This window comes from Conger conger, chromosome 18 (assembly GCF_963514075.1).
Source record: "Conger conger chromosome 18, fConCon1.1, whole genome shotgun sequence".
NCBI classification, from domain to species: domain Eukaryota; kingdom Metazoa; phylum Chordata; class Actinopteri; order Anguilliformes; family Congridae; genus Conger; species Conger conger.
In genome coordinates this window covers 23,579,532-23,592,494 of record NC_083777.1, presented here as the reverse complement: position 1 = coordinate 23,592,494, position 12,963 = coordinate 23,579,532, and the positions used below count along the sequence as shown (strand labels likewise).

Genomic DNA, 12,963 nt, shown 5'->3' with positions numbered 1-12,963 from the left:
CCCACAGAAAATAAACGTGTTTTTCCCCCAACTCAACAGAGGACCTTGAACCGTATTCTGTGTGGTGCACATGACAAGAGAGAGAGAGCCACAGTTCAGGCTTATCCTGCTAGTTATCGAGGCTGTCTGGGGACAGGCAGTTTACAAGCAGGCCAACGCACACCCGCAGCACAAAGCTCCATCTGCCACCTGTCCCAGCAGCAAAAAACAAACAACCGCTTCTCCTTTCAACCCAGACAGCCCGGAATGACTTACCCAGGGAGCGCGCTGCGGTCGGGTGGCTATCCGTCCCGGTCGCTCAGAGCAACCGTCTCTGCCCCTGTGCCTCAGAGCTGCGGACTCTTCGCCGATCGCCCCTCTCTGGGTGTGAAATCGGATCCCCCCCCCCCCCCCGGAGACTCGTCCCCTTCCCCACGCTATATCCAGCGCGGGAAGTAGCGCCGGCCCCAGGAATAACTGAAACAGGAGTCCCCGCTTCCTGTGGGAAAGAGCCCGCGGCCAGCCCCTCGCTTCCCAGCCGCACAGCGGAAAAACAGCCCCGGGAACGCGCTGGGAATACTACGGGACAAGAGAGCGACGGTCTGCGGAGGAGCAGTGCGGCTCCACACGCAGAAGCACACTCGGTTAGAGAATAATCGCGTTATGGATGCGCAGCAAAATATAGGCTTGAAGATAACCTGTCCTGCGTCTCATTCCGGCACAGAGCAGTCTAATTGCCCAGCCGAGGCCCATTCTCTCGCCAGGAACACGCTGAGGCGGACAAAGGAAAAGCTTTAAAAGAAATTTGCACTATTTTGGGTGTCTGTGTTAAACAGCAGATTGCTGCTGACCCTGGAAGGTGTAGGAAGCAGCTTTTGGCTGTGGGTGGAGGTGGATGGTATCTCCTGCGGGAGTGGCGGACTTTGGCAGGGAGCGAGAATGATCAGCGCCAGCGGGCATTGGCACTGCTAGAGGCCTTACGCTGTCGCTCCGCTTCTCCACCTCCTGTCCTCATCTACACCGGCACCTACACTCACTGAGCACTTTATTAGGTAGACCAACCTGCTAATGCACATATTTAACCAGCCAATCATGTGGCAGCACCTAAATGCATACATGGTCAAGAGGTTCAGCTGCTTTTCAGACCAAATGTCAGAATGGGGAAAAAATGTGATCCAAGTGACTTGATTGTTGTTGACCGTGAAATGATTGTCGGTGCCAGACAGGTTGGTTTGAGTATCTCAGAAACTGTTGATCTCCTGGGATTTTCACAGAGAATGGTGCGAAAAACCCCAAAAAATCCAGTGAGCAGCAGTTCTGCAGGCAAAAAATGTCTTGTTAATGAGAGAGATCAGTGGAGAAGGCCCAGACTGGTCAAAGCTGTCAGGAAGGTGACAGTAATGAAAATAACCACACATTACAACAGTGGTATGCAGAAGAGCATCTCTGAACACACAACGCGTAAAAAAAAAAAAAGGTCGAATAAATACCTAATAAAGTGCTCACTGAGTGTAAATCACCCAACTACCTTTACCTGCCCTTCCCCCTCCCTTATTCGCACCTTCACCTGCCCTTTTGCCCCCAATATCCCTGCCCATACCTGAACCTACACACGAAAGGGCAGAAAAATAGAAACGTCAACTTAAAATGGAGTTTAAAAGGTCCTAATTTTATGCATGTAGGGACAGTCGAGAGAAACAGCAGATTTCATCGTGTGATGCTATCAACAAAGATGCCTTTGTTCTCGTCTTGAAATCAATCCTAACATGGAACATTTGCTTTCAGGGAAATTCCTGCTGTCCTTGGCCACATACCACAGCAGGGTGAGGTGAAACAAGGACTCTGGAAACTTAAGTAAGACTTAAGACATTTGGAGAGGTGGTGGGACCACTCCAAACCATTCTTTGCAACCCCATTCCCATTTACCCGCGCCCCAACATTAAAGACAGACCACATCAGCCTCCATACAGGAGATAAACACACAGACACCTACACATATCAGCGACTGCCTCTCATGTCATAGGTCCTGCTCATTACCTTCATGGCTAAACAATGAACCGGGTAAACCTAACAGTCACATCCGAAAGAAACCGACCGACGCACTGGATGTCTGCAATGAGCCTTTTAACAATATTTCAGTCATTTTCTCCCTCAGCAGACGTTGGACCTGGTTCTCCCGCCTGCCGCTCTCAACGTCTGCTCTTCACACCTCCTTCCCTCCGTTTTTCTCCTCTGCCTGTTTGCTCAGCTGTCTCTCCATCTGTTTACGCATCTCCCCTTTTCCACGGGCCGGTTCGGCCCCACGTGCCCCGCCCGTCCCGCTCAGAGACCCTGCCAACAGGCCCGGCCAGGGCTGGCACACCTCCAGGACGCCTGGCAGCTGAGGGTCGTGCCCATCACACAAGGTCAATGCCCTCCCTCGAAAAAAAAAAAAAGCCCTGCCTGATGGTAGGTATCACCCTGCAAGGGAGGTAGCATTAGAAGGGCCTGGGGCAGGGGGGTTTGATTTGGGGGAGTGAGGTCTTTTGAGGGGTCAAGTGAGACAGATGCACCTTCCTGGATTGCACTGTTGGCCTGCCACTTCTATAAAAGTGGCCCAAGGGTAAAGATGGGGATAGAGAACAGTGGGGGGGGGAGACACACCGTTTATGATCATTTTCATGTCCTACACAGCGACATGACACAAGCACTTAAAATAGAGCCAGGAAATTGGCTGGAGAGAGAACGGAGCCTCTGCTTGCAGAAACAGGGCCTTTGACCCCCTCCACAAGTTGCCATCGCAACAGAGCCGTGTGAACAATGATGCAGACTGCGCTATGGTACAGCTTGCGGTCACACATTTGCTGCGATTTCGCCGTTTCAGTCCACACACAGACATGCATTATTGGTCTGAAAGCAGCATTTAATAAACCCTATCGCTTCAAGGGCATTCGGCTCTACCTTTGACGCTGAGAGAAACACAAATAACATCTTGGAGTCTGAATTGCCTCAAAAGGGACTGCATGCTCAGGCCTGAAAGGCACTAAAGAACTGGATAGAAAAAACAGTGGGCGGAAAGTTCCAGAATGAAGGACAATTTTCAGTGACCGGACCAAGGCCAAGTATACTGCCGTTTAGCTTTTCAGCTTTGCGAGGCTACATTAGACTATAGGCATTAATCAGTTCACACAAGGGATGTCCCGAATGAAGGAGATATGGAGAGGAGGAGAGGCAATATGGCAACATACTGCAATCTTTTGACCTGACAGAGGCAAGCAGTTATACACCTGCTTCCACTAATCAACCATTAAGAGTCTTTGCTATGGAGCTTAATTAGTAGAATCAGGTGGGTAACTGCTTCTACTGAACCGTACTGTCCTCTAGGGTCCTCTTCACACTTGTTCCTGTGTTCAATCTGCACTTCGTTGTACGTCGCTCTGGATAAGAGCATCTGCTAAATGCTTTGTAATGTAATGTAATGCTTAGTTGGAGCAAAAGCCTGCACCCACTGTCCCTCTCTGGGAAAGATTGAGTTTCCCTGCTATACACCATTAGAAGCATAATTTAATCGGCTAAAATGCTTCTTGTCGTCACTATAATAGCTTGCCATTGGCAGGCTATGAACTGAGAAGCTACGCTGCCCATGTCAAGTCATTACTTGCATAGGATAGGTCCCATTGGCTATACTGGGGAACTGCTTGGTTAGTATTGGTCACAGGATCTTTTACATTACATTACATTACATGGCTCAGGCAGTAAGAGCAGTCGTCTGGCAGTCGGAGTGTTGCCGGTTCGATCCCCCGCCCGGGCTGTGTCGAAGTGTCCCTGAGCAAGACACCTAACCCCCAAATGCTCCTGACGAGCTGGTCGGGGCCTTGCATGGCAGCCAATCGCCGTCGGTGTGTGAGTGTGTGTATGAATGGGTGAATGGAGAAGCATCAATTGTACAGCGCTTTGGATAAAGGCGCTATATAAATGCCTGCCATTTACCATTTACATTACATTATTGGCATTTGGCAGACGCTCTTATCCAGAGCGACGTACAACAAAGTGCATACCCTTAACCGGGGATAAGTTCGCTGAAAGAGGGAAGTACAATTTCAACTGCTACCTGTACAACAAAGATAAGGACGAGGGCCAATTTTTTTTTTTTTTTGAACAAAGAAACAAACAGAGCAAAAGTGACCAAAGTTCACTATCCAAACACTGCTTACCTAGCTAAATAAAAATACCGATAGGAGATAACAGTACCTATTCACACTAAACTCTCGGAAAACAGACAACAATGATAACTCCTCTAAGTAAAGAATGGACATTCAATTGATATTTCTCATATTTTTGGGACATTGGATCTTCAAAGTTCATAGGTGAGGACCCCCAAAGCCTAATTTATCTCCCCACATTACAAAATAATGAAGTGATTAAAAAAGAATTATCTCTCTATAAACTAGTTTTGACACTTTCAAATGGTATATTGTGTGACCAGATTGACTGAAATTTCACTGAAAATAAACCCACTCCAAAGTTAAACACTTCAGCGATGTGCGACAGCGACACACTAGGCAGTTGATAATTACCATTCATTTATGTGGGATATTAAATCTTCCAAAATAAGCCACCCACATATGAACTGGTTATGTAAACAAGCTGTCAAACTGTATTTTACTCAGTGGAGATTTAGAAATGTTTTATTGAATCAAGGGGCGCCAGTAGTAATTTCTTTTGAGGAATTATGATATGACATGATGTATACACATATACAGAGGGGGAGAGAGAAACACACAGAGAGATGAGATTTAGGTACTTATTCAAGGCCACCCATAAGCATGCTGCAGCCAATAGGCGAAAACATACAGACCCATCACATAAAACGAGACAACTTCACTTTTTTGGTTGTTAAGAGCTTATTGATCCAGGAAGCTCATCAGTTCTTCTTGGAGGACACTTGAAATGATAATTTGCCCCAGACAGCATTGCGAAAGTACAATGGTAGAAAAAGTCCAGGCAAAGCACAACTGGCAACAGCATTGCCCTGGTGACCCATGTGAAAAAATAGTTTACTTGACATACTTGATATAAATTTAATTATATTTCAGCATATTACTTTTCACATGGGAAGGACGAAGAACAAGGGTATGAGTCAGCAGGGTGTCCCCCAACTCACTGCTCAACAGTGACCCCTCTGGTCGATCACAGAACTACAGCCTGTCCGCACCAACTGTGAGTGCAAAGTCTGATGATACACATACTGAATGATGGCTGCGCTAGAGTGCACCCTCCAAATTTTAGAGGACGGGACAGACCAATAGTTACAATTGGTCATTCCTAAATGGTGAGGAAAAACTTGGAATAAAAATGAAGCGTGAACAGAAATGAACAAAAAAACAAAGTAACATTACCAGTCTCGCGGGAACTGCAAGGCAAGCCAGGGTGTTTCATTCAAAAACAAAGAGCAAAAAAAAGAAGAGAAAATTGAAACAACCTTTACCTCAGCTTAACTTTATTACTCTTTATTAAGAATTTATTACAATTGCTTGCCGGAACACAAACACATTAAAAAAAAAGAATCACTTACACTGACCGCTTTTCACACCGACTTTCCTTGATTCCATGCGCAACTATGTGTCACATTCTCATTTGTATCAGTTTCCTACATGTTGCTTTTAGGAAAATGAAAAATAGAGACTTTCTGCATACATGTTGATCGAAAACGATCCGTTCCCGAGAAAGTAAAACTGATTGACCATTTGCTACCTGTAGCTACTACAGCAGCACAGCTGTTGCGCTGTCGCAGGCCTAAGATGTCCTGTAAATAGCACATTAATGGGCATCAGCATTGGGCTTGAGGCTGCTGAAATACTCTTGCAGAACGGTCTCCACGTCAGCCTCTGAGTAGTCTCGCACTTGGAACACAGAACTCTGGCAACCACTATCGGCCCCCCGGATCATGGCAGACAGGACTGGAGATAGAGTATGAGAGAAAGGGGGAAAGAGAGACAGCATTATGAACTGTGCTTCAGTTGCTCAGCAATTAAATGAAAGTGTGAAGAGGCAGGTGTAGTGGACCGTATCTTTGTCCCAAAAATAAATGAAACTGGTAATGACTACAAGCACTGGGATTTAGGAAGGGCATTTATTATTCTTATTTCATGTTATTGTCTCGTCATGACAGCACACCATTTTTACCGACATAACCTACCATTTTTGAGGTATTCGTTTATCCGGAATCTGGTTATGTTATGTTATGTTATGTTATGTTATGTTATGTTGGTCATAATGGCGTGCTGATATAACGAGACAATAACATGAAATAAGAACAATAAATGCCCTTCCTTATCCCAGTTATGTCTTCAGGTTGGTACAGTGCACAGTGAATGTAAAGAGAACCAGAGATTCAGTCTTTTAGGGATTAGGCTATTGGGAAATTGCGCTTAACGTAACAGTATTACCGCGTCCAGAAGAGGGACGGAAGAGGCAGAAGATTTTCTTGTGCATGGCCACCGCTCGGCCCAGCTCGTACCCAACGCCAAGTGAGGGTTGCGTCACCTCGGCCACTATCACTGGATAGAAGAATACAAGGCAAACACAATTTAGTGTCGGGTAAAACTAAAAGGGACAGATTGTGGTATTTATACATCAGGCAGGTAAAGTCAAGACCACTTCTCAGGACTACTGAACTGACATTACGCACGAAGAGAGAACCTCACCATCGGCCGTTACGAGCCAGTCCATGTCTCGGTCGTGTATTGCTCGGTCATCTTTCAGTTCTGCTCCTTCATCTGGCCACAGACAGGGTCATCATTCCTCCCCCAAAGCGGTAATACATTCCAAAATGCCGTAAATCTGATCTAATCTAATCTAATACGAGAAAATCTAAATCCGATAGGTTTATATTATATTCAAAATAACTCAAATGAAAACAATCGAAGGCAAAATATCCTAGCTGGGAATGCTGAAGCAGATCAATAGCTTTGTAAAACAAAAAACAAACAGCATGCACGTGGAGAGCAAAAGGTGAATTGCAATATAGTGGACAGCCAACCTATTCATAACTCAAAACAGTACAAATGTTGAGAGATTGTTAAATATGTACGGAGCACGGACAATGAAGGCAATAATTAAGCTAAGTTAACCTTTTTCAGAAATGTCACCATGGCTGACGTGCTCCGTTAAAACCTTCCCATACGTTTGTAATTTTTCCACAATTCTCTGATAAAGGAGTAGGTCCTGTCGCCCTCCCCGGATACTGCCACAAAAATATATACGCATTGTTATTCTGGTTTAATATGTCTTCGAAAATGAAGGAGAACTCAGAACTTCAGTCTCCCGACAAATAAAGCTACTGCTTTGCCTCCAAAACTAAGTGCACGCTGCGTGAGAGGGTTGCCAGATTCCACAAACCCAGGCGGTTAAAGTGATGTAACATGTAAATTGAACGGTCCACAAAAAAGCCAATTAATGCCTTCAACATTTCATGTTGCAAAAGCCAGAATCAAACGAGATGAGGGTGGCAGTTACAAATTTATTCCCTTCACAATTCAACCCAATTCAAAAAGTATTAGTAATTCAGCAAATTTGGGTGAAACTCAAAGCTGGCAAGAGCTCAGTGTGAATGATCAGGGTAGTTCCAGATGAATTCGGTAGTTCAGTCACTCGCCAGGTATAGGCGCTGTTTTACGTATCTAGCGCCACCTCGTGGAAGTATCGACAGTAGTGATCCAAACTGTCATATTGCATTCGTTGCATTTTATTCCAAATCCTCTCATCCAATACAATATAATATACAAAATATATACTGTGCAATATATAGAATAATATCCAGAAATATGAACCAGCTCTGCTTCACTGAATGTAAAGTGGGGGAATCAGACGACGCATATCTAGCAATTGACGTCACAGAAACTGTGGCACTGTCAAAAATATAGGCTAGGAAGATCCAATAGGAATACGAAATGAGCGATCTATAAATGATAAAGTATTTGCGACCACAATCCCACCACAAGGCATAACATGATTCACTGTTATATTTGCCTGATGAAATGACAGGATTCTCTAGCTAGCCTACGTCATTCACGACATCGCAATATATTTTATTAGAAACATGACCAATCAGAGATTCACCCCCTTTCTGCTTGAATATGTCACGTTAATTCAATGTCAGTAGCAGCTCTTTGATGGACAGACAGACAGATGAGAAAAGAAAGAAAGTACCAGATTCGTGGGACAAAAGTGATGAACGATGCAATAAAAGTGCGGTTTCAGATGTTGTTTACACTCCCTCACACACCGACGCATCTGTACCACACCAAACTAATTTCTGCCTATTTCTGGAAACAACATGGTTTGGGAATGCTTAAACGGCTGTTGATTCAGAGTACTGTAACTACGGTGATACAATAAATTAGGTGATACAGCTTAAGCGGGAGGATCTGCTATGGCTGATTATGATCAGGAAACATGCATCACGTAAATACACGTTTAAAGGACTCGTTGTCATTTTTTAATTCATCGTTGAAGTGGAAAATCGCCCATAGCCTACCTATCATTATTCTATTATATGACACTATTCTTTCACTATGATCCTACCTACCTTTCACTATGATCCACGGAAATACTTCAAACATGGCAACCCTGGCTATGACATCATGACGTTCAACGTAAATAAGCCATTTCCTTTCAAAACAGGAAAAGGAGGACTGTACAGCGGTGGAGCTGTGGCTTAATTACTGTGGAAATAGCTGGCATAAAACACAAAATATTTCACATTACTGAAAATAAGTTCAAGGTAATGCTTTCTTTTGTGAAAAGATTTTGCTATTGCTGAGCTAGCCGTACTGTAGTGACTAGCTGAACAGATCGTTTTCAGTTTCCCTTTTGTAAAATAAAAAATGCTAGCTAGGTTACCATTGCAGTTGGGATTGCAGTATTCATTGGCATTGCACAATAAATGCGAAACACGGTGGCTGGTGTAAAATAATTACTGTATGGCTAGCTATTGGTTACTGTCAGGAAATCACGGTTTGGAGTTGTCCTGTTGATTTGATACCCCCCACAGTCCTTCTCCCCAGGGCCCCAGCCTGAGTCCTGCGCCCGTGGATGGAAGTGGAGACAAGTAGGGATATGGGTCCTGAAAGAATCTTACCAAACTCCGAGGAAGAACTGGGGCAAGAGCGGTTGTCGGATGGAGGGGCTGTCGAAGTCGGCGGGGAGTGGAGCGGCGAGGATCCTGAGGAAGACGAGGGAGGGACGGGGGAAGATGGGGACACCGGAGGCGGAGGTTACTATTACCAACCACTGAACCAGGATCCTGATGGGACGTCAAACTTCGTTCAGATAGACCACTCTGAAGAAGCGGGCTCGCACGCAGAACAACTTCAGGACGTCCAGGAGAGGATAGAGGTAACGTTAGCTATATTGTCCCAATGCTTGCTTTGACCATGTTAAGTAGCTAAATTGATGACAGTAGATACTGTGAACTCACGTTTTGAATCATTTTGAAATCTATCACTTTATAGCAGCGGCGGCGGTCAGCTACAGTATATAAACAATCGCTTATTTCCTTGGCAGTTATAATTTAATGTGTCAGTGATTTGAAACCAGAAAACAAGTTTACATTGAAGAACTAAGGTGTATTTGTTTGGATTCATGAAACATCTGCAATGTTGACTTAACCTTTGAAGGGAAATGCTTTACAGCGTTACCTTGGAATCATCCTAGGTAGTATGCATAACTTGAATGCACAGAGCGGCTAGCAAATGGCAAAAAAAATGCTAATTGAATAGCTAAGGGTAGCGAAGTAGGAGATGGCATATTGGGTTGCCAGGTGATAATCCTACGTTTGTGTGTCATCTGCAGGCGATGGGCCTGTTCCTGCCTCAGCCTCCTCCTCCAGACAGCGACGAGGAGGACGACCCAGAGGGAGCTGCAGCCCACCAAAGTCAGGGCTCAATACCCATGGATGAGGGTGAGACTCACCTCGGCTTCGACTGACAGTCTCACTTCAGATGTTTCTGTCCAAACTATGGGGGGAAATAATGATTATAATCGGTGCACCTGAGATCTAGGCCCTGTTAGACAAAGCAGTATTACCGAGCTAGCTGGATAACTGCACTAAAGCCCACAGCCCTCCCAAATCTGGAATCTGGACTGAAGTAAAAAGAGCTGTTCCGGGTTTTACTCAGTGCAGTTATCCAACTCACGCAGTCATCCAGCTTCATGATCGAGGCCCCTGGCTAAGGCCTCTTTGATGACACAGCGATGTGCCCTATGGCCTGGATCCAGTGCGGATTGTGTCGGCACTGGTTCCAGAACTCCTGCTGACTGACACAGAATTGGCCCAGGAAGGACGTGTTCCACTGGCAAGGGTATCCCCACCCTCACTGCTCAGCTGTGCAGCCTCTGGATGAACAGGATCTGTGGCCTGTGATCTGCCCGTGCCAGCCACTGAGTCCTCCAGTACAGTAGCGCTGCTGGAGGCTGGAGGCGTGGAAAAAGTCGGAATGAGCCGAATCTATGCAGTCGGGAGTGGTTTGGAATAAGACTGCACTAGTTCTTGTCTTGCAGAGGACATTGCAGTAATGGGACCAGCCACACCTGCGATGGGCCATTCCGAATGGGGAAGGGTAGGATAAGTGCTTTAACTGGATGCTCCACGTATCACTCCTGTCAAACCTGCCACTTTGAAAAGGGTTGCGGGTCACTGCAAAGAATCGATTTGGCTGGAGGCTCCAAGCCCCCACATTTACAACAAGAGCCCTCTTGTCAGAATCAACATGATTTAGTTGTTAATTACATTTTCAGTGGCCATTTTTAAGGAATTATAATGTATTGCATCTCCAATGCAGCTTATCAATTTGCACGTGCATAACTCACAAGTGGTGCTTGCTATGCTTATAAGGTTGTATCTTGCACAACACTTAGCTTTCAGTTCCACCCATGGATCTAGTGGAATAGATAGTCTTCAAGGTTGTTTAAGGATTGCGCCATGCGCCTTTGGGAGGACGAATAATGAAGAGGATGGGGTCAAGGTTCCAACCCACATCTCAATTCGCTGAATTTAGTAAATTACCAGATTGTTGCAGAAGCTTAAACTTGACAGGCACATCTCCATGGCCTGTGGTTGCAGATGTGACCTGGTGTCACAGCCACTACATCATGTTCTGAATAATAATATTATTATTATTATTATTTTATTATTATTAAGACTGCAATTCATGGTCTCGCATCAGTTCAGTGAATGGGGAAAACTCCTCAACCACCCGCCTGGTTGATGCAGGGCAGCCATTTTGCCCTAGAATGCTCGGTGCACATTCTCTTGGAGAGAGAGGGAAGACGGTATTTAATTATTCTCTTCGCTTTATTCCTAGAAAGGTTGAACACTTGTCAGTTTACTTCCAAGCCCACAGCCACCTCACTGAGTAGCTGTATGGCTGGCCATGGTCACTACTCGGTCACTGGTTTGAGGCCCAGTAGGGCCAGGGAGGGGAGTGGAGGGGAGGGGAGGGGGGTTGGCGTGTCTACCCAGGCAGTGCCGGGTCTTCAGGCCCCCTGTGCCCACAGCTGTGTGGCTCTGCTCACGCTCCCCGCCTCCTGCAGATCACGTGGAGCTGGTGAAGAGGACCATGGCTGCGGTGAACCTGCCCTCCCTCGGCATTCCCGCCTGGGCCCAGGAGATCTCGGACGACCAATGGAAGGACATGGTCCAGCAGACCCTCCAATCGCGACAGAGCTCGGCGGGGCTACGCCTCCAGCGCAAGTGAGCCGGTCTGTGTGAAGGACTTTGGGGAGGAACTCAAAACCCACCTGCATCAGGAAACCCCCGACCATGTCCGCTCCTCGTGAATTTCCAACGCTACAGTATATACTTGTACTCGTGTGTGCGAGAACTACATGTACACACATTCCGGCTGTTCCATTACCAGTTCGCCTTTTATGTGTTAATTATCCTAAGCTGGTCAATCGAAATGGGTTTGTATCCGAAGTTTTAATTTGATTTTGTGTCTCTCGTGTGTCAGTGGTGTTTATTTTACATCACAAAGTGCAATAAAATGCCGTTGCTCACTTTGTGAATGCTTTCTCACGGTCTGTGTGTCAGGCGGCAGAGGACTGAAAGGTAACATAACATAAATTCAAAAAGGCTTGAAATACACAGCCTATGCAAGTGGCTTAATCTTGATAAAATCATAATTTACCCATGAAAGTGTACAATCAAGTAACCTTGTTAGAATTTGCTTATAGGATGCGAGAAATCCTGGGCACAAGGTCTGTGGCCATTGATCACCTTTTGCATGGTCTTCTTTTTTTATTTTTTATTTTGTTCTGTACATACATGAACATCTGTACAAAATATGACATTTTCATACTATGTAATGCTCTACCTAATTTAAGTACAACATATGTACATATGACCTGGAAAGCAGCTTAACATTAGTGTCAGAGGTGGAGAGGAGGAAGAGGAAGCAGGGAGGGGGTGGTGTGTGGAGAGACCCTTTCATTCGAGTTGTCCTCAACTTCACATTCCACTGCCGGACAAACAGCCCTCCCTCAGCTCTGTGATGTCATCACTGTGCGCCAAGTCATGTCGCACGGTGGCTGGAATACTGCGGCCTGTGTTCTGAAGCAGGAATGTCTGGGGGGCTGTCACTATCAGAGAGGTGGTCAGGAACCTTTACTAATGAACGCATGCGCTAAAAATGCACCAACACTGTGGCAGATTCGATGCACAGATGGTCCAAATGAGAAATGTCTGAGAGAAAAGAAACTGAAGGCTGATGCATTACTTCACTACATAAAAGAAATACATTAAAAAAAAAAAAGAAATTCTCTTCAGAACAAAAGAAGCACAACTGGAAGCCGGGCTTGCAAAGGCTGCGAGCTCCATTCCCAGGTGTGTGGCCCCGACGGATTGCAACGACTACGATGAGCAACACCTGCAGTGTCATCAAAGCATGCTCAGACCGGGGTGGTCGGATATGAACTGCGTAAACCCTACATGCCTCAGAAACA

The 12,963-nt window shown here is 45.6% G+C and overlaps 2 protein-coding genes across 3 annotated transcripts; one reads left to right on the top strand and one right to left on the bottom strand.

Annotated features, from left to right (window-relative positions):
- Window positions 1-4,618: 4,618 nt before the first annotated feature.
- dnph1 (2'-deoxynucleoside 5'-phosphate N-hydrolase 1) lies at window positions 4,619-8,602 on the bottom strand. Of its 2 annotated transcripts, none has more exons than XM_061227642.1 (4): window positions 8,549-8,602; window positions 6,666-6,737; window positions 6,408-6,518; window positions 4,619-5,918 (listed from the first exon to the last, which is right to left on the bottom strand). In XM_061227642.1, exons 1-4 carry the CDS (start codon window positions 8,580-8,582, stop codon window positions 5,779-5,781), a joined length of 357 nt encoding a protein of 118 aa, XP_061083626.1. In that variant the 5' UTR covers window positions 8,583-8,602; the 3' UTR covers window positions 4,619-5,778. The 2 variants fall into 2 exon arrangements, with proteins under 2 accessions (XP_061083626.1, XP_061083625.1); XM_061227641.1 differs by lacking the exon at window positions 8,549-8,602 and adding an exon at window positions 7,092-7,339.
- Window positions 8,596-12,021, top strand: mea1 (male-enhanced antigen 1). Its single transcript, XM_061227640.1, has 4 exons — window positions 8,596-8,743; window positions 9,014-9,357; window positions 9,814-9,922; window positions 11,554-12,021. Exons 2-4 carry the CDS (start codon window positions 9,055-9,057, stop codon window positions 11,715-11,717), a joined length of 576 nt encoding a protein of 191 aa, XP_061083624.1. The 5' UTR covers window positions 8,596-8,743; window positions 9,014-9,054; the 3' UTR covers window positions 11,718-12,021.
- Window positions 12,022-12,963: the final 942 nt, after the last annotated feature.

Coding starts and splice junctions, on each gene's coding strand:
- dnph1 (XM_061227641.1), bottom strand. CDS start 7,227: ATGCGTATATATTTTTGTGGCAGTATCCGGGGAGGGCGACAGGACCTA. Junction 6,519..6,665: donor CTGGCTCGTAACGGCCGATG/GTGAGGTTCTCT, acceptor TCTTCTATCCAG/TGATAGTGGCCGAGGTGACG. Junction 5,919..6,407: donor CCGTCCCTCTTCTGGACGCG/GTAATACTGTTA, acceptor CTCTATCTCCAG/TCCTGTCTGCCATGATCCGG.
- mea1 (XM_061227640.1), top strand. CDS start 9,055: ATGGAAGTGGAGACAAGTAGGGATATGGGTCCTGAAAGAATCTTACCA. Junction 9,358..9,813: donor ACGTCCAGGAGAGGATAGAG/GTAACGTTAGCT, acceptor TGTCATCTGCAG/GCGATGGGCCTGTTCCTGCC. Junction 9,923..11,553: donor CTCAATACCCATGGATGAGG/GTGAGACTCACC, acceptor CGCCTCCTGCAG/ATCACGTGGAGCTGGTGAAG.